At 33.3% G+C, this 26,179-nt stretch overlaps 1 protein-coding gene across 1 annotated transcript in view; it reads left to right on the forward strand.

Moving 5' to 3' along the window:
* Window positions 1-5,594: 5,594 nt before the first annotated feature.
* The window catches only part of ABCA5 (ATP binding cassette subfamily A member 5), a 61,940-nt gene continuing 41,355 nt past the window's right edge, over window positions 5,595-26,179 (forward strand). The window contains 14 exon segments of the mRNA XM_079130265.1: window positions 5,595-5,711; window positions 6,682-6,886; window positions 9,062-9,223; window positions 10,113-10,201; window positions 12,218-12,277; window positions 12,279-12,315; window positions 12,318-12,450; window positions 14,204-14,345; window positions 15,615-15,803; window positions 17,075-17,174; window positions 17,177-17,221; window positions 17,458-17,626; window positions 19,512-19,570; window positions 25,948-26,058. Coding sequence (XP_078986391.1) covers window positions 5,610-5,711; window positions 6,682-6,886; window positions 9,062-9,223; window positions 10,113-10,201; window positions 12,218-12,277; window positions 12,279-12,315; window positions 12,318-12,450; window positions 14,204-14,345; window positions 15,615-15,803; window positions 17,075-17,174; window positions 17,177-17,221; window positions 17,458-17,626; window positions 19,512-19,570; window positions 25,948-26,058 — 1,603 coding nt within the window. The 5' untranslated portion in view covers window positions 5,595-5,609.

Consider the following 26,179-nt stretch of genomic DNA (forward strand, 5'->3'; position numbering starts at 1 on the left):
CCTCCCTCCCTTCCTCCCTTCCTTTCTTCCTTCCTTCCTTCCTTTTTCTTTTTCTTTTTCTTTTTCTTTTCACTGTTGGGATGGAATCCAGGATGCTCTACCACTGAGCTACACTGCCAGACCTTTTCTCAAATTTTTTTCATTTTGAGACAGGGTATCACTAAATTGCCAAGACTGGCCTCAAATTTGCAATACTGCTACCTTAACCTCCTGAATCTCTGGTATTACAGGTGTGTACCACTGGGCCTGGCCAAAAGTCATATTCTTAACCATTATACTGTACCATTTCAAGCATTACCATTAGTTCCTGTGTTTGTTGACTTTGGTGCCTCTTATATTGGTTAAGATGCTTTTGGTTGCAAGAAGTAGAATCTGATTTTAGAAAGCTTAGTGAAAATGAAAATGTACTGGGGAGATAATAGGGCATTTCACATACTCAAAGGAAGAAAAATCATATTTTGAGCATAGTATTGCCCCTCAGGAAAAAGTTTAGTGGCAGAATGTATGTTTTCTTCAGTATTCTTATCAATGTAACTCATTTTCCATCTTGCCAGAGGAAATAACCATTGTAGCTCAAGAGTAGTGGTGGAAGTGGAGAGGGAGTTGTGGGTGATGTGTGTTTTGGGGTGGTGTATGGGGAGTCCAGTTTAATTCCAGACAAGACCATCGGCAACTTATCCTCAAGTTCTGGGACAGTTCTCAAAGAAGGAAAAATATTGTGACTCCATCAGCTATTCCATGAGGGATCTGTTACCTAAACATGAAAATTTAAGCATTTAGCATTCAATTTGAATGAATAATTCAGTGGTATCTACTAAATCAATATGTTTTGGCAGTCAACTTGAGAATGTTCATGCTGTATTGATTAGTGTTTCTGTGTTTTGTAGCAAATCATGTTTAAATGTGGTTTTTCTTCCTTCTTTCTTTTTTTTTTTTTTTTGGCCTAGAGATGATTATCAGTCCATTCTTGACTGCTGACTGCTTTTGTTTTATTTTTAATTTCCTCATTTAATATTTTTATAATGTCTAGTTCTTGAGTCACATTTTTATTACATGGTATATGTTGAAAAATAGAAAAATGTACAAAGACAGCAATAGTTATCTATAATTCCATTGTTAATTTAAAAAGTATCTTTCTAGTCTTTTGTGCACATAAAGAAGCCAAATTTGATGGCAATATTTACTTTTTTAGAGACGAAAAGCTGTCTCTAAAAAGTTGCTTGCTTTTTTATCTAGGTAGAGAGAGCCAACAAGATTGGAACAGATTGTCCCTGTTTTGGAGAGGAATCAGTGGCGTCCATTAGGTAGGTTAATATAAAACAAAGAAGTGGAAATTGCTGTGGAAGAAGGTTTTACAGGACCTTTTTGTTTCTCCCCCAAGGTGCCCTTACAACACCTGTGGTATGCAGAGATGCTGGATTACTGGGGTGGGCAACTTAGAATAGGGACCATGGAGATTATAGTTAGGACTCTAGCCACTCTCTTCTGAGTCAACCTGTGATGAATTGAGACAGCTCCAAAAGAGGTCCATGGGCAAAAAGTTCCAAGGGCCTTCAGACAGGCTAAACATACCCCAGAAGAGGGGCACTGATCTTTGATAGGATAGGGATTTAGATCATAAAGTTTTGTTTTTTTAAAATGTTTTTTTGAGGTGAAATTTATTTATACCACTCATGTAAAACCCCTCACCCATTGAGTTTTTTCTCCCTGTTTTCTTCTTCCCCCAGCCTCTGGCAAACACCAATCTGCATTTTGTTTCTGTGGATTTTTATGTTCTAGAAATTTCATAGAAATGGAATCATATTTGATTTTTTTTGCATCTGACCTCTTAATATAATATTTTGGAGGTTCATCTACATTATAGTATATATCAGTGCTTCATTCCTTGGTGACTGAATAATATTTAATCATGTATATGTGTCATAAGTTTTTATTTTTTCTTTTTTGCTATTGAGGATTGAACCCAAGGACTCTAACACTGAACCACATTGCCAGTCCTTTCTATTTTTTATTTTGAGATAGGGTCTCTCTAAGTTTCTTATGGCCTTGCTGAGTTGCTGAGGTTAGCCTCTCAGTTTTCATCCTCCTGCCTCAGCCTCCCAAGTTGTTGGGATTACAAGCATGTGCTATCATGCCCAACTTATATATCACAATTCATCCAATTATCTGTTGATAGGTATTTGGACCATTTCTACCTTTTGGCTAATATGTATTGTGCTCCTATGAACATGTGTGAATATGTACTGCTTTGAATTCCTGTTTTCAGTTCTTTCGAATATTTACCTAGGACTGAACTTGTGGTCTCAGGGTAATTCCCTGTTTAACTTTTCAAGGAAAATTTCAAGGAAATTTTTCAAGGAACTGCCAAGCTGTCTGAGTGTGTATTTCAGTTTTCTGTAATTTCTTATGGGAAATCTACTCATTCAAATCATTATTCTCTTATAGGTATGCTGCATCATTCTCTGACTGCTCTCAAGACTTTTGCTTGTCTTTAATTTTGAGCAGTTTGAGTATAACATGTATGTACATGGATTTTCTCCAGTTGACCTTTTTGAGATTCACCAAACTCCTTGAAACCTGCAGTTTTATATCTCTTGCCAAATTTGGGACATTTTCAGACATTAATTCTTTAATTTTTTTTAGCATTGTTACTTTTTCTTTCCTTCTGTAACTGTGATTATATGAAATTTAGGTTTTTTTTTTGTTGTTGTTGTTGTCTCATTGTTCTCTGATGGTTTGTTAATTTTTAAAAAAATCTTTTATTCTTTTTGATGTTCAGATTGGGCCCTCCCTTCTCCCAGATTACTCCCCTACCCTCCTTTGCTTTCCCTGTTTCCCTTCGCTTGTCTCTCTCTCTTTTTGAGGAATGGAGAATTGAACTTGCTTGCTAGGCAAGTGCTATACCACTTAACTACTTCTCCAGTTCTTCTTTAATTCAATTTTGAGACAGGGTTGCCCAGGCTGGCCTTCAGCTTGCCCTGCCTCACCCTCCTGAGTGGCTGGGATTACAGCGTCTGCCACAGCATCCAACTTTCAAGTGGGAGTTTTTTTATTGATCAGTTTTTGAGTTCACTGATATTTTTAAAATCTCCATTCTGCTTTTGAACCCACTCCATGAGTTTTATTATTTGTTATTGTGTTTTCTGTTCTAAAATTTCTATTGGTTCTACTTTATGTTTTGTTTCTTTCTTGAGATTTTTTATTTTTCAAGAGTACTTACCATTGCTTACTGAAGCACTTGTTAGTTACTTATAGTATTTATCAGATATTTCAAAATTCACATCATTTTGACATTGGCATCTGTTATTTTTCTTATAGTTGTTCTTATATACATGCATCATTTGCCAGGAAATTTTAATTTGCTTGAACTCTGGGTTTTAATCCTGTTGCCTTTGGCACAATGTGTTCTTGTACTGTTTATCAGAAAAATCAGAAAAACGCACACCTGGGATGGGAACGAGGCTCTTTATTCTTTTTGTTTTGTTTTGATTTTATTAGACTTTATAGTTTCATTAGCTCATTTACATAAAAGTGGGGTTCAATCTGACATTCATAAATGCATGTAACATACTGTGCTCCATTTCAGTCTTGTGTGTCTTCATTGCCTCCCCTCCTCCTTTCCCTTGGTCCCCTTCCTCTGCTCTGTTGGTTATCTTTCTCTTTATTCATTTTTTAAATTTGTGTATTATAGTTATGCATAAAATTGGAATACATTGTGATACCTTTATACATACACATAACATAATTTGGTCAACATGATTCCCCATTTCTTCCCCTTTTCCTCCCTTTCTCTCTCCAAACCTCTTAATCTCCCTTCTAGTTTTGGGTTCCCCCAACTTTTTTTTTAACCCCCCCCCCCCCCCCCCGCTTTTTTTTCCTCTAGCTTCTGTATATGAGAGAAAACTTTGGCCCTAGACTTTCTGAGTCTGACTTTCTTCAGTTCCATCCATTTACCAGAAAATGACATAATTTCATTTTTCTTTATGACTGAGTAGAATTCATTGTGTATATATACCATAATTTCTTCATCCATTTACCTAATAACAGACACACCTACACTAGTTCCATAACTTGGCTTTTGTGGATTGTGCTGCTGTAATGTTGGTATGCATATATCACTATAGTATGCTGATTTGGGATAAATAACGAGGAGCGAAATAGCTGGGTCATATGGTTGTTCCTTTCCCAGTCTTTAGAGAAATCTCTATACTGCTTTCCAAGATGATTTACCAAGTTTTAGTCCAACCAAAAATGTATGACTGTACCCTTTTTTTGGTGACTATTTATGCTTGCATTTGCCCCTTATCACCTGGAGTTGTACCTTATCATCTGGTTAAGTCCCTAATATTATTTTCAGAACAGGACAGACAGACCATTGTCCTGTCTCAGTGCTTTTGATTTTAGAGACTTAGTCTGTTCTACTGACCACATAGTCTCAGAAGGCTGAGCTGACCTCCTGACCTCCCAACCTTCTGACTCCTAGTGTTAATTCAGTGTCCTTGAAGACTGGCCTGCTTTTTAATTCCTAGTTTTCTGATGTGTCTTTTAACCCTGTAAGACTGAGAACTGGGTTGGCCCTGAGAGATTTGACTTTCTTAATCTTAAGGCGGTCCTGTTTTTTTTTTTTTTTTCCCCTCCCTTCCACCCCCATTGGGTGGAGTTCTCTGACTGTCTCACTGTGGAGAATGTTGATATTTTCTCTTAGTAGCTGTCAACCCAGTTGAGTTCAGGTATTAAGTCTCCACCCACATGCTTTGAACTGTGGTTGTTATTTCAGTATGGTTTTTGGAAACTTTCAGTGTGGTTTGGATCTGACCTCGGTGCCTGATCTGTGTCAGTTCAGTTCCTCCAGACTGTTAACACATTTAGGATGAGAACCACATACGCCCAACTTGGGAGTTAATCAAGGAGGGAATAAACAACATTTTTGGGTGCTTTGTTCAGTTTCTCTTTTTATGTGACCTCCCTGCTACTTTTTTCCTTTGTAGCTTCTCTTTGCATCCTGCAGCCATAAAGCCTTATTGTGCCACACATTTCTGCAACTATAACTACTACATCTAGAAGAGAATGGGAATTGCCCCAGCTCTCTGGGAGCCATAGTTGCACTGAGTGGTGAGGAAGGATCGATTCACTGCTTCAATTTTAGCACATTAGCTTTCATTACTGCAGTCTGGCACTGCTACCGTGGAATTACTTGGGGGTGGGACACATGCAAAGGCAGAAAAGAAAAAAGACCTCGGTATTTCTGCTTTCTCTTTGGTAGTTGAGATTAACTTTTCCCATTCCTCCTTCTGGAGCTCTATGGCCTGGTGCCATTTTGGGGGATTCTAAGGGGAAAAGTGGTAAGCTCCTGTTAGTTTGGTGCTATTTCAATTTCTGGGCTTTCCCCTTGTTTCATGTGCTGTGATTTGCTTTTGACCATCCTCAAAATTGCTGCTTCATGTATTCTGTTCAAATAGGAGAGACAACTTAAAGTATGCTTAATTTCATCTTATTGTGACTGAAACATCATCTGGTTTTGCCATTAAAAATGACTTGTGCTTTACTGTGTGGTTCTAAGATTCGCTTTTTTTGTTTGTTTTCCCTATTAATAGGCTAGTCCAGAAAACATGGCCACTGCAATTAGGGAGGTAGGAGTTTGGAGACAGACCAGAACACTTCTGTTGAAGAATTACCTAATTAAATGTAGGACTAAAAAAAGTAGTGTTCAGGTAAGTTAAAATACTCTTTCTTATGCCTTGCTGCAGTTTATTTTGTTTTTATATATTCTATTTTTAAGAGATAATTTTGCTGGATACATTTTTATTATAATTTATTTCTTTTGCTCTCTTCATTTGCTTGCAAAGTAAAAGCCATAAGAGAAAAACTGAATTACCTAGTGCTCCTTAATATTAAACATTATTATTCACTTTAATTTCAAACATAAATACTTAATTCTGAACCCAAGTACATTTCTCAACATTCACAAACTACCTTTTCATGGATAACTTTGTAGAATATTATTCCACAATTTTATTCCCCTCTCTGGGGAATACATATATTCTGGATTGAATTGCCCCAAAATGCTAAAGTTATGTCACAGCTTTGTACTTCAGCATGTGTTACTTGTTCTAAAAGAAAGAACTCTAGCTAACCAGTTAGCAATAATTTCAAAGGGTAGAAATATCTTCTCCTGAATCCAGCAGAACAGTTAAACAGAAAGGTGAAATGATAGTTCATTCCCATTAAAGCTAACCATGAAATGTGAGTGTAGGTTTAGTAGTATAAATTTAGGTTTTATTAAAGTATGATTTATAATTCAGAATCAAAGACATTTTTATTCCTATAAATAGGGCTGTTTGGTAAGTACTTAAAATCATGAGTAAATAATTTATATTTTATATCAGTGATCTAAGATGTTTAAATGTTACTATTTTTATCACTTTAATTTATTATGTGACTTGAGTCTTAAAATATTTCAGCAAAACTGAATGTAAAAGAAAATTTACCTACTATGCCTACTAGATTTGTTTAGATCTTATTACAGTAATTCTTCTGGTATAGAATTGCTTTTACTTTTTGTACAGAAGAAAGGATTACCAATTCTTCATGTTTTTTCTTGGTTGTATTATATGTATAGAAATCTTGATGATTTTTCTGCCAGTATTATATTTTGTAATTGCTTTGTTTCTTTTATTATAGGAAATTCTTTTTCCATTATTTTTTTTATTTTGGTTAATATTAATAAGCATGATGCATCCAAATAAGAAATATGAAGAAGTGCCTGATATAGAACTTAATCCTATGGACAAATCTATCCTTTCTAATCTAATTCTTGGATATACTCCAGTGACTAATATCACAAGCAGCATCATGCAGAGAGTGTCTGCTGACCACCTTCCTGATGGTATTGTGACCTTATATATGTATTCTGTGACATAAAACTGCTTCAGTGTGTATTGGCTTGCTTTACTGAGTAACTAACATTCTTTAAACTCTTAGAGATGTATTTTCCCAACAAAGTATAATGTTACAAAAATAATTCTGCCTTATGTTTCTTGGGAAACATTATATTATTGGTGATGCATATTTTATGTATTTTCATATTTTAAATTTAATTCTTAGACCATTTATAAAATAATTTAAGAATATTTGTATGGCATAAAAGATTACAAGTAATATTTTCCATTGATTCTGACTCATAACTGAGAAGCTAGAAATACATAAAGCAGTAGTATTTTCAGATTGTCACACCTGTTTATGGAGGCATATGGTATAAACTGAATAAGTACTTAATTTTGGAGACTATGACTGTGGCTAAGTACTTAGGTCTGTTTTATATCTCATAAAGAAGCGGACGAGAAAATAGTGTAAACAATGATGTCCTAGTGAGGTTTTTTTTTTGTATCAGGGATTGAAACCAGAGATGCTTAACACCAAGCCACATCCCCAGCCCTTTTTGTTTTTTATTTTGAGACAGAGTCTCACTAAGTTTCTTAGGGCCTTACTAAGTTGCTGAGGCTGGACTTGAATATGAGTTCCTCTTGCCTCATGCTCCTAAGTCACTGTGATTAAAGGCTTGCACCACTGCGCTAGGTTCAGTGAGTTTTAAGTAGCTTTGAGGGAACCTAGAGCGAGAACTGGAGAAAGTGAGGAAAATGGTGATACTAAATGTTTATACTGTAATAATGAAAGAATGAAATGCTGAACTATAGAAAATAACAGTTTAGCATTTTTTATTCCATATAAAATAGTTTTAATTAACTTCTAGTATGAATTATCACATATTGAGTAGTGTGTCACTGCATGGATGATTTTGGTTAGTAAGGAACCAGGTAACATTTTCTACTTAGTTTCCTTTGCAGATTATTACTGTTGAATATTTTTATCCAACATATATCTTGTTGACATATTATGTATTTGCTGGGCTACCATTATTCACAAGCATGGGTGAAAATATATATACCTTTTTTAAAGTTCTGTCTTTTAATGACAGAACTATCTGAAAATGAGTTATATGTACATATGTGATAACACACTGATAGGGTGTTGAACTAACATCCTCTTTATTGAAGTCATTTCTGGAGTTTTGTATCTAATTTATAAGTCTAGAAAATCATGTTAATTAACATTTAAGTAATAATAATTTTCAAAGCATTTTCATGTTTGTTACTTCTCTTGGTCTTCACAGCAACCTGCTGTGATTAATTGGATACGGTGGATGAGAATATTAAAGTTTGAAGAGTTATTAAATCACTTACCTGTGTTCACACGGCTAATGAATGATGACGTTATGTACCAATTCTATGTTCTTTCCATTTCACCACATATTTTAGAGCTTCTGAAATGAAATTGCTTGTAAACAAAGCTGCAGGAAAACATTTAAAATTTGTCTTACCTGATGGGAAAGAATGATTACAGTATTTTCTCCATTTATCTTCTGGGAAAGGAATAAGAAATATTGGGTTTAAGTGGCAATTTTATTCAAAAAAGAGTTACATCATAGTAACCAAAATACATACCTAACTTCTGAGGAGGATTAAAGAGTTCATTTCATGAGAAGAAGTATTTAAGTTAAAAATATCCTTTCATTTATCCAGGAATTATTTGTTGGTTTTAATTTCAGGTAGATAAATGAACTGTATTTTTATAATTTCATTGCTACTGGAAATTTTTAAATTTCAGAGTCTGAAAAGTAAGTCTCTTGGTCAGTGGGTTTTAAAAAGAGTGTAGATGATAACAGAACTGTTCAGTATTACAGTGCAGTTTAGTACAATTTCTTAAGAAATAATCTTGATGAAATATGATTCTGCATATTGTTTTCCTATTTTATATTTATAACATATATTATACTGACACAATTTATGTAATCATACGACAACTTGGTCCCTATAAATTTTTACCATTTTTTAACTCTTTGTTATTTAGTATTATTAGTACCATCTTCATTTTCTAAGAAGTTGGACAATAAAACAAAAGTGCTTATAAAATATTCCATTCATCAAATATAATTATAAAATCGATATACTACATAGTAAACTATTTTAACTTGTGAGTTAACTATATTGTTAATGTTTTGTAGTCATAATTACAGAAGAATATGCAAATGAAAAAGAAATGCTAGCATCCAGTCTTTCTAAGCCCAGCAACTTTGTAGGTGTGGTTTTCAAAGATTTCATGTCCTATGAACTTCGTTTTTTTCCTGATATGATTCCAGTATCTTCTATTTATATGGATTCAAGAGGTAAGTAGCTCTAAATAATCATTGTCATACAAGGAATGTATGTCCTTACTGCTTGCAGTGTATATGCACAATTCGATGGACTCCAACATTGGTATTTTTAGCTGTACTCATTTGTACATATAGAAACACTCAGTTTTAGCATAAATATATATTTTTATTTATACACACATACACACCCAAATATCTATTTATCTCCCTACATATATGTAATATGAAATATATTTATAATTTTCATTTTGATATAGTTGTCAATTATAGTAGCATAAAGCAAAATTGTATCTTGAGTTATGTGACCTTGTAAGTCTGCATTCGTTTCTCCATGTTATTGTTTTTACTTATGGTACAAATCCTTAAGGTTTCCCGCTAATGTTTTACTTAAACAATGAAAAACAATTTTCAGTTGTTTGAACCTGTGAAGAAATATTGTCAACCATAAATGTTCATTGAGCAATAGTTCAAGTCACTATGCCAAGTACTGAATTTGTGACTTGATTCCAAAAAGCCTTTCTGGAAAATTCTTATTTCTGTTTTTTTAAAATCTGGAATTGGCTGTGCATCTGGAGGTGCCTTGAAACAAAATCATTGTAGAATGACTGCCTTAAAATTTTAAAAAAGACCTATTTTAGCTATGTTTACATTTAATGTCTCTCTTTACATTTTTATTAATTTATCCTTCACTATCCTAACACATGCAACTGTTTAATTTCAACATTTCAAATAAACAGTCCTAAATCTTATGGATATGATTTGCCTTTGAAGGGCAGTAGTATATTGTTTTGGTTGTTGTAGAGATTGATTGTTTCTTTGGTAACCCTCCACATGTCATCTTTAGAAGAAAGCACTTACACGTGTTGAACACAGTCTTACGTCTCACATTTTTTCCCTGTAGCTGGCTGTTCAAAATCGTGTGAGGCTGCCCAGTACTGGTCCTCTGGGTTCACAGTTTTACAGGCATCCATAGATGCTGCCATTATACAGGTGAATATGGTAACAACAGAAAACCAAATCATATTTTAATTACTCCATAATTTTTTACGATTGGATTTGATCAGATTGCTGCCAAATATGTAACTTGTGAACAACTCCTTAAGAAAAAAGATATGGATGTGGAAGTTATAGTTCTGATTAATGCTTTTTGAAGCTACATTAATGTGGTATTTTTAAGCAAAGGATTCAGCATACTATATATTCATATTATATGTATATTGACCATAAGTAATATTTATGAAATGCTTTTAAGCTTTCCCCCTGGAATACAAATAACTTAGAGAAAGTGGACTATATTATATTAGTCATAATCATAGATTTTATTTTTTATTCAACAAAGATTGTCACTATTTAACACTGTTTCTAAATTGTGTTTTAATGTTATCCCATTTAATGTTTAACAACCCTGTGAGATTCATGCTATTATCTTGATTTTAATGTGAAATTGAAATATAGGGATATTAAGTAACTTTTCAAAACTCAGTAGCAAAGTAGAGGTTCATATTATGGGATTATTTTTGGTACTGGGAATTGAACCCAGGAACACTTGACCACTGAGCTGCAACCTTAGACCTTTTTATTTTATTTTTTTATTTTCTGAATGGGTCTTCCTAACTTGCTAAGGGCCTAAATTCTTGAGGCTGGTCTTGAATATGCAATCCTTTTGCCTCAGTCTCTCGAGTAGCTGGGATTATAGGCATGTGCCACTGCCACCGGCAAAGCTGTGGCTTTTTGACTCCTAAATCTGAGCTTTAATACTGTACTTTGCTTCTGCTAGTATTGTGTATAAATGTTTAAATTGTTATAAAGACATACTTGTACCTGATTTAGTGTTTTACATTTTAGCAGAAGAACTAACCCTGAAATTTATTTTAAAATCTTAAATTTTGTGGTTCGATAGCAGTATGATGAAATTCTTTTATTAGAAATTGAACTGTTACGTCTTGGAGTGTAACTCAGTGATAGAGTGCTTGCCTAGCATATCTAAAGCCCTAAGTTCAATGCCTTGCACTGAAAACAAACAAGCCAAAAAAAATTCAAAGTGTTAGAATTAATTACATCTCATTCCTTTATGTTCATTATGGATCTGGTTTTTTTGTTTGCTTCTTCTAGTTTGAAATTTGTACTATAAATATTATGACTTCAAAAATGCATGTCAGCAGTTCTCTACTACAATGTCTGTTTAAGAATGTGCATGAATAGGAATAGAATTGGAATCAAGATTTAAACAGTAGTCCTGTTAGACAGCTGTGTAGTAAAATGGTGACACAATAATAACTTGACAGGGTGGTTGTAAGAACCAGATGATATGATATATGTAGATTTCTTTGTAAACTTTTTACAATGTGGTGTAAATGGCATTAGGGACTTGTAGTATCATACCAATTTGATAGTAACAGATGTTTACAGTAAAGATAGTGAATATGGGAGTTTCACATTAATGGTATTATAGCAGTTACTTGTGTCCTGGCCAAACGCTTTAGCCATCCACAGCCTAGACCACACAAGATCAACTGGCAAGACAAATCTCACTCGAATGTTAGAAGTATCATGTGACAAAAGTATTTTTATTATTCCATTCATAGGTTACTTCATATGTGTAGTTTAAAGAGATGAAAAGGCATTATGTAAAAAGAAACTTTTAAAATTAGTATTAGGAAAGCTGGCACTAATAATTTTTCCAAAGAGCCTTAATTTTGAAGATGTATATTTTTGTTAAAATGCATATGATTGCTTAAGATGATAATTGCATGAATTTATTTTCTTTGATAAATTACTTAATTAAAATTCATCAATTTTTAAACTTTAAACTTTATCATATACTTCCAGAATGAATTGAAAGCAGTATTCTACTTTAGTCTTGATATTGTAGTCACTTGTTTTAATAGCTTTTTGAGGATTTTATTTGTATCAGGTTATTGACTAAATTTGGGACTTATAATTGTCACATTTTATTAGAGACAACTGTCAGAACTAAATTAATGCATTTACATTTTCTAATTGTAGTTGAAGACCAATGTTTCTCTTTGGAAGGAGCTGGAGTCAACTAAAGCTGTTATCATGGGAGGAAACTGCTATTATAGAAATAGTTACCTTTTCTCGAGGCTAATTTTACTATACCTAGTTATAGCATTTTCACCTTTTGGATACTTTTTGGCAATTCATATCGTAGCAGAAAAAGAAAAAAAGTTAAAGGAATTTTTAAAGATAATGGGACTTCATGATGCTGCCTTTGGTATGTTATTAAAAGTTTATTATTTGATATAATGTATTAAATATCATACAGATCTTCAGAATTATTTTATTGATGAGCTACTAATCCTGTTTTCTTACAATGATTCCATTTATCATAGAATTTCAGCCTAGTCAATAACCTTCAGCAACTAATTGGTTTGTTTTCAAATAGGAAATAGGAATTATGGAAAGCTTATGTTGATAACACATTTACATTTTATTTTACATTTTGTTCAAATTCATGAGGCATGCTCCGTGTTTTTTACTCTGTATTTCATTGCATAGAAGGTAGGTGTTAGAAATTAGAAATTAATTGCTTGTCATGGGCCTCCCCTAGTATCTTAGGATGTACATGTTACTGAAAATTTAGATGCTTAAAGGATATATATGTAGTACATGGACTTCTTTTTCCTCTTGGAAAACTTCAGTTATTTGAGTGAATTAAGATGAGGAATATACATATAATTTATAAAGAAACATGAAGAAGTTTCCACCAGTGAACTTTAATCTCAGCATTTTTATGCAATGGTAATTTTTTAGAAGCATGCATATTTATAAATATATCTAGGTATGTTTTCTTAACTTTTCTCATTTATGTAGTAAGAAAATTTGTTTTTAAGTTCATTTGGGGTGAAGGTTAATACTGTGTGTGTAAGTTGTTGTGTAATCTATTTTACAAATTTTATTCCACTGGGCCTATCTAATAAATAATTATAACACTTTACATGATGGAATCATTGTGTATAACATTTCTTTGTCTTGTTATTTTAGAAGGGATTGGTTTTTAAGATGTGTTGGTATATGAAGGTATTTTGTGGGGAAACAGCTGGATGAATTTAGGCAAATCAATCTTTGAGTACCTAAGTTTTGCCTCTGTAACACAAACAATGGATTCAGTTTGTTTCACTTAACTGTTTTTTTTTTTAGCTGTAATTCAATGATTTTTGTATCCTAAGTTAAATCATAATTGCTAACTGGGAAATAAAGATAAAATGAAATCAAATACTTAGTAATTCCATTGAGCCCTGATTTGAAGAGAAATCTTGAGTAAAAATAGTGATTCATTTTTTTCTTGTTGACATACATTTTATAACTATAGTTAATTACATCATTGATTGGTAAGGAATTTTATTATTTATAGTAATAAAACTACTAGAGGCTGGGTGTGGTAGTGCATGCCTGTAATCCCATTGACCTTGGGATGCTGAGGCAGCAGGATCTTGAGTTCAAAACCCGCCTCAGCAAAAGCAAGGCGCTAAGAACTCAGTGAACCCTGTCTCTAAATAAAATACAGAAAATAGGGGAATGTGGCTTAGTTGGTTGATGCCCCTGAGCTCAATCCCTGGCACCCCCTTGCCTCTTCAAAAAAAAAAAAAAACACTAGAGGTTTAATTATAGCACATTCCATAAAGAAAAACATTATATGACTCAAATTCTTGTAAGAAAATCAGAGCATTGTGCCCTATTGGACTTTTGATAGTATAAGATTTAAATTAATGTGAATTGCCATTAATTTTAAAGCTTTTTGGTTTTGTAAGTGATAGCTTTTTACCTCTATATTAGAGTACATTTTTTACCTGTACAGTAATATAGTTTTCTTAGCTGCGTATTTTAATTTTCAATATATTAGCATTCATGGAGATGAATTGACTTAATTTTAAGAATAAGATGACTAAATCTGAAGTTTTGTTTCAGATGATTGTTTTAACCATTACAACCTATTCATTTACCATAAATGTATTTGTATTCTCATTTTAGGCTTTCCTGGGTTCTTCTGTATACAAGTTTGATTTTTCTTATGTCCCTTCTTATGGCAGTCATTGCAACAGCCTCTTCGTTGTTCCCTCAAAGTAGCAGCATTGTGATATTTCTCCTTTTTTTCCTATATGGATTATCATCTGTAAGTGCTTTAACTTGAAATGAAAGAAATGTTCAAAATATGATAATATAGCAAAGTCTTTTTTTGGTTTACTTATAGTCAATTTCTCATAGCAAGAAATGTTATTACTAAGTTACTGATAAATTAATAACAAATGATGTGGCATTATTGTACTTCCATTTTTTAGGAAGGTTAGAGAATTGTCGCAGATTAAATTTAACTTGTTTTATATATTTCACGGTTCCTCTGATATTATCTGTTCTAATCTTATGTAATTGTGTGTGATTAAGATTGTCAGTACTGCACTTTTTTTTTTTTTTTAACTGCACTTTGTCTTCATGAAACAAAGTTAGTTTGTGCTATGATTATTCAAGGATGTTTTTGTAGCTGGCTGTGGTGGGTTCATACCTGTAATCCCAGTGACTTGGGAAGGGTGAGGTGTGAGGATTGTTAAGTTTGAGGCCAGCCTCTGCAACTAAATGAGTCTCTGTCTCAAAATAAAAAAATAAAAACAGCCAGGGATATAGCACAGTGGTAGAGTCTTTTTGGTCTTCAATCCCTAGTACCAACCAAACAAAACAAAAAAGATGTTTTTATAAATATAAGTCTTTAGCAGAATTAACATTCATTTGGTAAATTGAATGAATACTGGGCATAATGTCCAGCTGCTGTTTTAAGTGGTTCCAGCTTCTAATCTGGTCAGTTCATAAACTGATCTGTACCAGTTTTTAAGTATTTTGACTATCACCTCTATTCTTTAGAATGATATTACAGGGACTGCAATTGTGGCTTAGTGGTAATAGCACTTACTTCCTAGCATGCATGAGGTGCTGGGTTCGAGCCTCAGCACCACATAAATAAAAACAAAGGTATTGTGTCCATCTACAACGGAAAAAAAAATAAATTAAAAAATACTCATGTACTTTCTTATATAAGTTCCCGGTTTTATATTACCACATTGTTTAAAAGATGGGTCTTATAAGAGCTTATTGATTTATTATTTTGTTTGCATATTTTACATGTTTCTTTATGATTTTATTTTATGATTTCTATAGTGTAGATGTGGTCACATATTCCTATAATATACATAAATACAGTCTTTAATATTTGTAAATTTAAAATTTTAAAATGTTACTAGTTGTATAAAATATCTTACCATAGCTTTAATAAATGAGAATTGTATTTTCCAATGATAATGAGACTGTTCCTTTCACAAGCAAATTTAATTTTGTTTTTATATTGGTGTTATATGAACAATATATTAACTAACCTAATATTTATATTTTCTAGATATTTTTTGCTTTGATGCTGACACCTCTTTTTAAAAAATCAAAACATGTGGGAATAGTTGAATTTTTTATCACTGTGGCTTTTGGATTTGTTGGTCTTTTGATAGTCCTCATGGAAAGTTTTCCAAAATCATTAGTGTGGCTTTTAAGTCCTTTCTGTCAGTGTACTTTTTTGATTGGTATTGCACAGGTAGGTTATAATCTTGCATTCACAAATACCTCTTTCCAGTTCCAACCAGTGTCTTATATTACTATGAGTATTATCTTCAATTTGCAAAATAAAATTACTTTAAAATTTGAACTTGAAAAATGATATTTGAGTACTGAGTATATTTTTTATCTAGTTTTATTATATTTTTTTCAGTTTTAAGTTTTCAGTTAAATGTTCTTTTGTAAGTTCTTTTTGCTTTGTTTATATCTTAAGAATCTATTTCGGTGTAATTACTCAGGTAGAAGTCACTGGTTTAAGTTTCAAGTAATTTAGATTGCTCTGTTGCTACCATATATAAATGGTACAATGCTTGGCAGAAAATTGTGGCATGAAGCAAAACAAATTTGACATGAATGTAGTAGTGAAATAAGAAGGCCTGATGAATTCATGGAATTGTCATTCCTATAAATAATGCTGAATTTATAAATTTGATTTTTATTTATCCTTATAGGTGTAGTCAGGTTCTAAGTGGAAAAAAAATCTTATAAGAAATGACTTTATATAATAGAACATAAATTTGGTTATTGTACAAAAATATATAATTTCTTGGTATAAGATATTACTCATGTTGGGATAGAATGTTCTGGTTTGCAAGACTAAAAAAGATTATTTATAAATACTGAGTTAAATTTTAATTAGGACCTATTGTTAAACTTTTTAAAAGTCCACTGAGTCCTTGTTTTCTTAGGAAAATGGAATTGTAGATTTATGATGTCATTGTGGGTGGCAGGGCCTTTCAGTAAATGAGACCTCAACCTCCAATACATTTCTCTTTCTGCTCTATCCCTGTGTCTGCTAGAATACTTTGATCATTGTATTGGTTAATCAAAATAGCTTCTCCCTTTTCAGTATTAGAGAGATTCCTTAATTTTATCCTCTGATAATTTATTTGACTTCTTGTGAAAATAACTTTTTTGTTTTCCCTGGTTACTATTAACATCACCCTTTATCTTTATTTCATTTGATAGTCATTACATTAGAATATATGCCTCAGGAGCTGATACATCCAAGTTTATGAAGCATAGCACTAAGAAAAAAAAATTGACAGCATTATTATAATGAATTTATATTTTGGTGAAGTCTCATTTTCCTTATAAAGTCTTATTACTAATTTAGTTAATCTGTAAAAAGGCCAAGTCATTTTAGATATAATGAGTGGTGCTGAGTAGTATTAGCTTAAACTTGTTTTTTATCTTTTTTTTTTTTTTTTTTTTTCTTTTTTTAACAATAAAGTTGTTTCTGTTTTTCAGGTCATGCATTTAGAAGATTATCATGAAGGTGCTTTATTTTCTAATTTGACCGAAGGCCCATATCCTCTAATTATTACTCTTATCATGCTAGCACTTAATAGTACATTTATGTCCTCCTGGCTGTCTATCTTGATCAAGTCATTCCAGGTATGCAGTTGGTTATTGGATTTTACTTTTAAGATATTTAGTGGTTTTTTTTTTTTTTTGGTTTTTTTTTTTTTTTTTTTTTTTGCTAACAAGGGTCAACCTGTCTTATGTGGTGACTGCTAGCCCCATGTGGCTGTTAAAATTAAATTAATTAACAGTTCATTTACTGTTTTTATTATTTAAAAGAGTTTTCAGAAATAACTTTGTAATTCTTTTTTTTTTAATTTTATTTTCAGGAGAATTTGGCTTACGGAGATCATCTTTGTATTTTCTAAAACCATCGTATTGGTCAAAGAGCAAAAGAAATTATAAGGAATTGTCAGAGGGCAACATTAATGGGAATATTAGTTTTAGTGAAATTGTTGAGCCTGTTTCTTCAGAATTTATAGGCAAAGAAGCCATAAGGTATGATTCAGTGTTTGGCAGTTTAGGTCTAAATTGCTGATGGAAGCTGCCTCATTGAAACCTTTTAAATATGTTTGTATATGTGGTAGCTTAGATTTGGTAGATGTTTCATGATATTTAAAAAAAATATTTTTAGTTATAGATGGACACAATACTTTATTTTATTTACTTTTTTATTTTTGTGGTGCTTAGGATTGAACCTAGTGCCTCACACGTGCTAGGCAAGCGCTCCACCACTCATCCACAACCCTAGCCCCATTTCATGTTTTAAAACATACTTAATAAGAGCTACTTTTCTTTTTAGTTCTTATTTGCTTTATAGCCATGTACAATGAGGTTGTTGCTAGGTTTGAATTTTTATGTTTCAGTGGAAAGCTTTTTGGTACTGGGGATTGAACCCAGGGCTGCTTAATCACTGAGCCACAACCCCAGCCCCTTTTTATATTTTATTTAGAGACAGGGTCTTGCTGAGTTTCTTAGGGCCTTGCTAAGTTGCTGAGACTACTTTGAACTTGGAACCCTCCTGTCTCAGCCTCCCCAGCTGCTGGGATTAAAGGTGTGTGCCATCATGCCTGGCTATTGAAAAGTTTTAAAAGCAATAAAACCCAGTGTTTATATGAGTAAGGTGTTTAAAACTCTTCCCATTATGTAGACTAAAGTGGAGTAAAAATTCTGTAATTCGATTTATGCTACATTGTCTAATGTAACATATTAAATTGTTACCTATTAATTTCATAGACCTTCAGTGTTCTGTGACATTATTAAGAATATTATTATTTAATAACCAAAGAAATTCATTATTGGTCTTTGTCATATTAGTCCATACCAACTTCTTTTAAAAAATGAGAAAGAAAAGTAACAAATTGAAAAAAAAGTGAACTATAATATGCTTCTTTAAATTTAAGAAACATGTATAAAAACAAGAGTCAAAATACTTAAGATGGTGGAGTCAGTGGTCAGCCTTCTCAAAGGTGAAATTTAAACTGATTTAAAAAACAGTAATTCTTGAAAAAGTTTCAAATGGAGTGAGACAATCACATTTATAGATAGTTTGATATGAGTGCCTGAAATGGCATCTGATTTATCCCACTTAGCTTTAACCAGAGATGAAAAATTGCTTGAATCAGATGTTTCACTTACTTTTAGAAGTTGACTTAGCATGAAGAATGAATCATTTTTTAAAAATGGAGATGAATACTGTACTTTGTAGCTTCTTTAATTTTATAGTTGTCAATTTTCTTTGGCTCATTGTTTTAGAAGGAAGTTATGTTACTATTATTCCTAGTAAATATGACAGCCTTTCTTTTTCCTTTTCAACTTTTGGCACAAAAATGCAAATTCTTCTTTTGGACACATGAACATAAAATATTCCTGCAGGCAAAAAAAAAAAAGAAAAAACCCGCAAAATTTAAATAATTATTTAAATATGGAGATAATTAAATATATTGTATTGCTAGAAATATACATCCAATTCAGTTTTCTTTTCTTTGTGGTATCTGGGTTCCTTAACTACTAAGCCACATCCGCAGCCCTTTTATTTATTTATGTATTTTATTTTGAGACTGGGTCTTGCCTTAAGTTGCTGAGGCTGACCTCCAACGTCCAATCCTCCTGCTCAGCCTCCCAAGTCATTGGAGGCTGCACCAGCATGCCCAGCCCAGTTCAATTTTTTTTTTTTTTTTTTTTTTTTTTTTGAGGTGCTGGGGATTGAACCCAAGGCCTTGTGCATGTGAGGCAAACGCTCTACCAACTGAGCTATATCCCCAGCCCTCCAATTCAAATTTTATAAAATACATTTTAAAATAAGACAGCAGTAATGAAAGTATTATATGTGTAAACACACAAAATTTTTTAAATACTTTAAATAGAAAACTATGTTTTTCAGAATAAGTGGTATTCAGAAGACATACAGAAAGAAAAGTGAAAATGTGGAGGCTTTGAGAAGTAAGTAGCTTTCCTAGTATTTGGTCAGTAAAAATTAAAATCTTGCTCTTGGTAAGACACTGTTAAGGGAACGAGAAAACAAGCCACAGACCTGGAATAAATAATTTGTAAATCATGTTTCCAGTAAGTTGTATCCAGAGGATATAAAGGTGTCTCAAGACTCAATAAGAAGAAAACAAGCAATCTAGTTAATGGACAGAATATTTGAACAGATTTTTTGCCGGTGAAGAAAAAGAATAACAAATAAGCATAAGGAAATGATATTCAGTATCATTACTCATTAGGACTATGCACATTAAGTCACAATGAGATACCAGCATAACTATTAAAATGATGAAAGCTAAAAAGCCTGATCACACCATGTGTTGCTGAGGATATGGAAGAACTGACACACTCGGACATTGCTGAAAGGGAATATAAAATTGTACAACTGGTTTAAAAAAATAGTTTGGCAGTTTGGTGGAAAGTTAAACATAGTCATTCCACTTCTAGGTAGTTAGCCAAAAGAAATGAAAGTGTATGTCCACAAAGAAATGCTTACATATGAATGTTCATTGCAAATTGATTTGTAATAACCAAAAATTAGATATAGCCCAAATGTTTGTCAGCAGATGACTGAATAAACCAAATATAGTATATGAATATAATGAAGTACTAGGAATGGACCGTTAATACATGCTATGACACGCATCTTACAATATTTATGTTAAGTGAAAGAAGCCAGATATAAAGACCATATGCTGTATAATTCCATTTATATGAAATTTTAGAGAAACAATCCACAGTGAAAGAAAAGCAAATCAGTGGTTGCTGGAGATGGGTGCAAGGGGGTGGAAGAGGCAGAGGAGAAGAAATATTAAAGAGGGCTCCATAAGCTTTTTGTGGGAGATGGATATATTCAATATCTTGATAGTGGTGATAGCGTGTCAAAACTTGCCATATGCAGTTTCTTGGACGTTAACAACATGTCTGTAATGTTGTTTTACAAAATTAGTCAAATGATAATACGTGTGTATTTTAGCTTCTGAACTTCATTGTCTTCCACTGATTTATATTTATCCCTGTTCCTACATTGTTTTAACTACTGAAGCCTTATGTTTAGTCTTGATAACTTTTAATATTATATCTTGGGTTCTTTGCATTCCCAAGTAAATTTCAGCATCATCTGTGAATTTCCACCACTGTGTCTATTTTAATAAATTTATTTTCAAGGAATTTTATGATTTTATTTAAATTGCTAGAATTGGTTAAGGTTGTTTTTAATAATCTTTTATTATTTATTTATTTTTTAATTTTTTACAGACTGCATTTTGATTCATTGTACACAAATGGGGTACATCACTTTGTTTCTCTGGTTGTGCGTGATGTAGATTCATACCATTTGTGTAATCATACATGTACATGGGGTAATGATGTCTGTCTCATTCCACCATTTTTCCTACCTCCCCTCCCTATCATTTCCTTCTACATAATCTAAAGTTCCCCCATTCTTTTCTCACTCCCCCCACCCCCACCCCCATTGTATATCATTCTTCACTTATCAGGGAAAACATTCTGCCTTTGGTTTTTTGGAATTGGCTTGTTTCACTTAGCATGATATTCTCCATTCCATCCATTTATTTGCAAATGCCATAATATTATTCTTTATGGTTGAATAATAATCTTTTTAAAAAATATTTTTAATACCCTTAATCATAATCCCTTTTTCATTGTATATTTTGTCATTTTTAATTTTTTTGGATATGACTTGCAGTATGTTTATTAATTTTATTAATTTTTTTAGGAGTCAATTTTTGTCATTGTGATTTGTTCCATCATAATTTGCTTTTAATCTCAATTGTTTTTATGTTATAGCTTTCTTTGTGTTTAATTTTTTTCTGCTTTTTATTCATTTATTCTTTTAGGTATTCATGACAGTAGAGTGTATTTTGTCATATGACATATACATGGGATATAACTTACTCTGATTAGGATCCCATTCTTGTGGTGGTACATGATAGGAAGTCTCGCTGGTGGTGTGTTCGTATATACACATAGGAAAGTTCTGTCATATTCATTCCACTGTCTTTCCTATTCCCATCCTCCTCCTGCATCTTCATTCCCCTTTGTCTAATCCATTTAACTTCTTTTCTCCCCACCTGCCACCCCCGTCCTTGTTCTGTGTTGGCATTACGTATCAAAGACAACATTTGACTTGTTTTTTTTTTAGGGGGAGATTGACGTATTTTACTTAGCATGAGAGTCTCCAGCAGATGTCCATTTACCAGCATCAAGTCTTTTTTTATGGCTTCGTAGTATTCTATTGTGTGTACGTAAGCCACATTTTCTTTATCCATTCATCTGTCAAAGAGCATCTAGGTTGGTTCCAGAGCTTAACTGTTGTGAATTGAGCTGCTGTGTCACTGTAGCATCCTGATTTTAAGTCCTTTGGATATTTACCAAGAAGAGGGAGAACTAGGTCAAATGTTGGTTTCATTCCAAGCTTTCTGGGAAATCTCCATACTGCTTTCCAGAGTGATTGAACCAATTTACAGTCCCACCACCAATATATGAGTGTACCTTTTCCCTAACATCCTCACCAACATTTATTGTTACTTGTATTCTTGATGATTGCCATTCTTCCTGGAGTGAGATGGAATCTCACTGTAGTTTTAATAATTTGTTCTGCTAATTGTGCATTATAAACTATCCCAAAGCTTAATGAGTGGCTTAGGCAGTCACTATTTTGGTATGCCCTAAGGAGTCTCTGGTTTGACCGAGAAGTTCTATAGTCACTTTGTGGCCTGGATAGTGGTTTCATATTAGCCTCAGTGGCTGCAGGCAGGGTTATTTCCCTCTCTTCCCCAGAATCTCACATCCTTCAACAGGCTAGCTATGCCAGAAGCACTGGAACATATTTTGTTATTCTGCTTTATACCATCCCTGTTTACTTCTTAGTTATACATACTTTCATTTTTTAATAATTAGTGAAATGTTATATATCTTTGACTTACAAAGTAGTGCTTTACTTTTTTCCACATAAGACCAGAACCTTACTTTTATGTTTGTTCCAACTAATTTAATATTGTTTTCATGTATTTTAATCCTTATATTTATTTTAAAACAAAAATAATACTATTTTTAAAAAGACAGTTCATTTCAATTTACCTATATATTTACCATATCATTTATCTTCATTATTTTCTGCAGCTGATTTTCCACCTAGGGTAATTTTTCTTCTGCATGAAGACATTTTTAGTATTTCCTTTATTGCAGATGTGCCAGTGATAACATTGCCTAAATTTTTTGGAAAATATCTTATCACCTTCAATTTGAAGGATATTTCTGTGAATGTATAATTTTAAGCTTGGCAGTTACTTTCATTCAGCACTTAAAAATATGACTTTGTCATTTTCTCGTTTGTATTGTTTTGGTTGCAGAGAGCTGTCAGTTTTACTACTACTCTGTTGTTGGCATGTACATTTTCCCAGTCCATTACAGCATGGCTTCTGTTTTTCATTGTTGTTCGTTGTTTGTTTTTTTACATTTATTCTGCTTTGGTTGTATAGTGTCTGGAGTCTGTGACTTGATATCTTGTTTTAGAAAATTCCTAGCCATTTCTTTTCCCATATTCTGCCCTCTTTTACTTCTGACTTTAGGCTTGTCATTACATGTAACAACTTCTTGTTTATTCCATTTCTTTTATTCTCCAGTCTAATTTGCTTACTCTTTTTCTCTGTGCTTTAGATATATTTTCTGACTCTTGTCAATCACTGAATTTTTCCTTAGTTGGGTCTAATCTGCTGATTAACTGTCTCTTTCAGAAATTTTAATTCCACTTATCTCTTTTGGTTCTTGTCTTTCCACTGTGTGTGTGTGTGTGTGTGTGTTGTAGTTTCTGGTCTTTCCTAACATTCTCTTGTGAATGTGGTAGTATAGTTATTTTAAAATCTTTGTAATATGCCAATATCTGCATATCCAGTAGATCTCTTTCTATGGCTTGCCTATTTTCTTGGATTTTGGCCTTACCTTGAATTCTCCTGGTTATTTTCGACTGAATGCTACACATGGCTTATGCATAATTGTAGGTATCCAGGTCGTTTTCTATTTGTATGATGTGGTCTTCCTCTAGACAGTGTCTGTCTTTGCCTCTGGTCTGCAGCTCTGGAGGCGCCAGAGACTTCACTCCATCTCTACCAAGTCAGGGTTGGAGTGATCTGAAGCCTGGCGTGGGTCTGTGAAGGCCGGGCTGCTGCTCATTTACCCTCTCTCCTACGTGTGGTCATTTGAGGGCCCAACTTGAAGCCTCAGGTTTTCTGAAGTCTCTCATGCTTGGCATTCCAGAGTTCCACGTTTTGTTCCCTCTTCTCTGTGTCTCTTCAAAACTCTGCTCAGTCTGTTATCTACTAGAATTGGCAGACGTCTAAGCCTTGCTCCTTCCTCATACCTTTACCCCACGGTCTTTTATGCTGTAGCCTTCCAAGGCCTTCAAACAGATGATTTTACTTTAAAACTGGTCCGCTTTTCTTTTCTTAGAAGAAGAATTGGTTTAAACTGCCTGTTCTGCCATTACTGGAAGCAAGGACTCAGGTAGACAGATTTACCCTTCAAGCAACTTGAATTAACAATATAAATTGTGGTACTAATAGGTGATACTGAATTTTCAGATTACCCAGTATAGGAAAGAACCCCCAAATAGGGACCTTTATTATATCTTTACCCAGGAGTAAGGAAAGAATTTGCTGTGTACTGAAGCCTGATTCCAGTCTTTCATGGATAATGAGATGTGGCAGATTTTTCTCTGATCCCAGATTGAAGGGAATTTTATGATGTATATATTCAAAGAAGTTTTTGTGCCAGTAGGTATGTGGTTGTAACTCTTGCCCTTTTGCTTAGGGATTGAACCCTAATAATAGTATTTTAATTCTCCACAGCATATGAGTTGACATCTTAGTAGCTTTGTTAAAAATAAAACTACCAGCTATTATAAAAAGAGTGAATTTCATTCCTTATGATCAGAGGATTACAGTTTTATATGTATTAACTAAAGAGAAGATTATAGCATTTGTCCTATAAACCATTTGGGCCTCACTGGTCTCTCTTTTGTATCGGACCTCCATGAAGGGAATTAAGTGTGAGGTCAGGGTGTTAGTTCCCAAGAATGGTTGGGAAACCGAGCCATTGGCTGGGAGGCCTCACCCTACTGTCTCTAAAGGGAGACTCACTATTCATTTCTGAATTACAAAGTTAGATTTACTGGGATAAAGGACACCATGAGCCTACTGTCTTCAGTATTCAGAATGATAGATTCTAAACTAGTGTGCGGGATATTGTGGTGCTAGAAGAATAACTGTTTAAAACCATTACCTGACTGAGGGATAGAAGGGAGTCTTCCAAACAGGTACTGAACCCTGTAAACACGGTGCTTATTCCTCTGCATGGCTCGTGTATATTTTTCTTCCTAACTCAGTATGTACCATGATTTCCAAGGATTGTAACTACATCAAGATACCTTGTTCAATTACTTTTTTTCTTTTTCTTACACAAAGAAGATGGTCAGAAAATGGGCCTTGTGTTTATCTGGATGGTAGAACTCATCTGGGTTTATTTATATGTAAACATAGTATTAATCTGACTTTGGTTTTAATTTTCTATGAATTATTATACCTCAACAGGATATTTTATTAAGCTGTTTCATTTCAAGTTAGTGTGTGTACATAGCTTGTCAGCATCTCTTCTGCTCCTCTGAGTAATCATAGTCATGTTCTTTTCATGACTCTCTTCCCACACCCTCAGCTCCTGCACTGCTCTTTTAGATACAGGGTACTTTGCCTGCCTTTCCCCCTCCTTTTTAAGTGGGGTTACTGGTTTGGGATGTGAGCCCTTTTCCTCCTTGTTCTGGGTTTCAGCCTTAGCCTGTTTTGCTGACTGACTCATTTCTGCTTCATCATTTTAGATCTCTGTCTTTGTTTTCCTGCAGTCATCTGTACCTCCTCACAGCGATACCTGTTCACTAAATTGGACCTTTCAAGTTTTACTTTGTCACTTCTGTACTTTTGGTTAGTTTCTAGTGTTTTTTGCCAGTGTATTTAATGTGTATGATACCTCTAGGGATAAATTTCTGTTTAATTCCCTTGGGAATTTTCAAAAGTCAGTACACAAAAAACTCCTCAATATTTGTGTTTACTATATGAACAAAACAGGGTTTGTTTTTATTTTTCTTACTGTTTATACCCTTGATTATAACAAAGAAGCTATTTAACTAACTATAAAATATGCTGGTAACTTTAAATATGTCTTTATTGCTTTACTTTAAGATTATTCAAGTATTATGAATTAACTTGCATAGTTGAACAGAAATAAAAATCACATTTGAGTCTTCTTTCTTCCTAACCTAGATTTGTCATTTGACATCTATGAGGGTCAGATTACTGCACTTCTTGGCCATAGTGGAACAGGAAAGAGTACCTTGATGAATATTCTCTGTGGATTATGTCCCCCTTCTGATGGTGAGAGTTTCCTGATTTAAAAAAAAAAAGTTTTGTCACTGATTTTAACCAAAACATCACAATATATAGTGATTATTCACCCTTTAAGTGTATACTAAGTGATTCTTGTCAGTTACTTGGA

The sequence above is a fragment of the Sciurus vulgaris genome (assembly GCF_902686455.1).
Source record: "Sciurus vulgaris genome assembly, chromosome: 3".
Classification (NCBI taxonomy): Eukaryota; Metazoa; Chordata; class Mammalia; order Rodentia; family Sciuridae; genus Sciurus; species Sciurus vulgaris.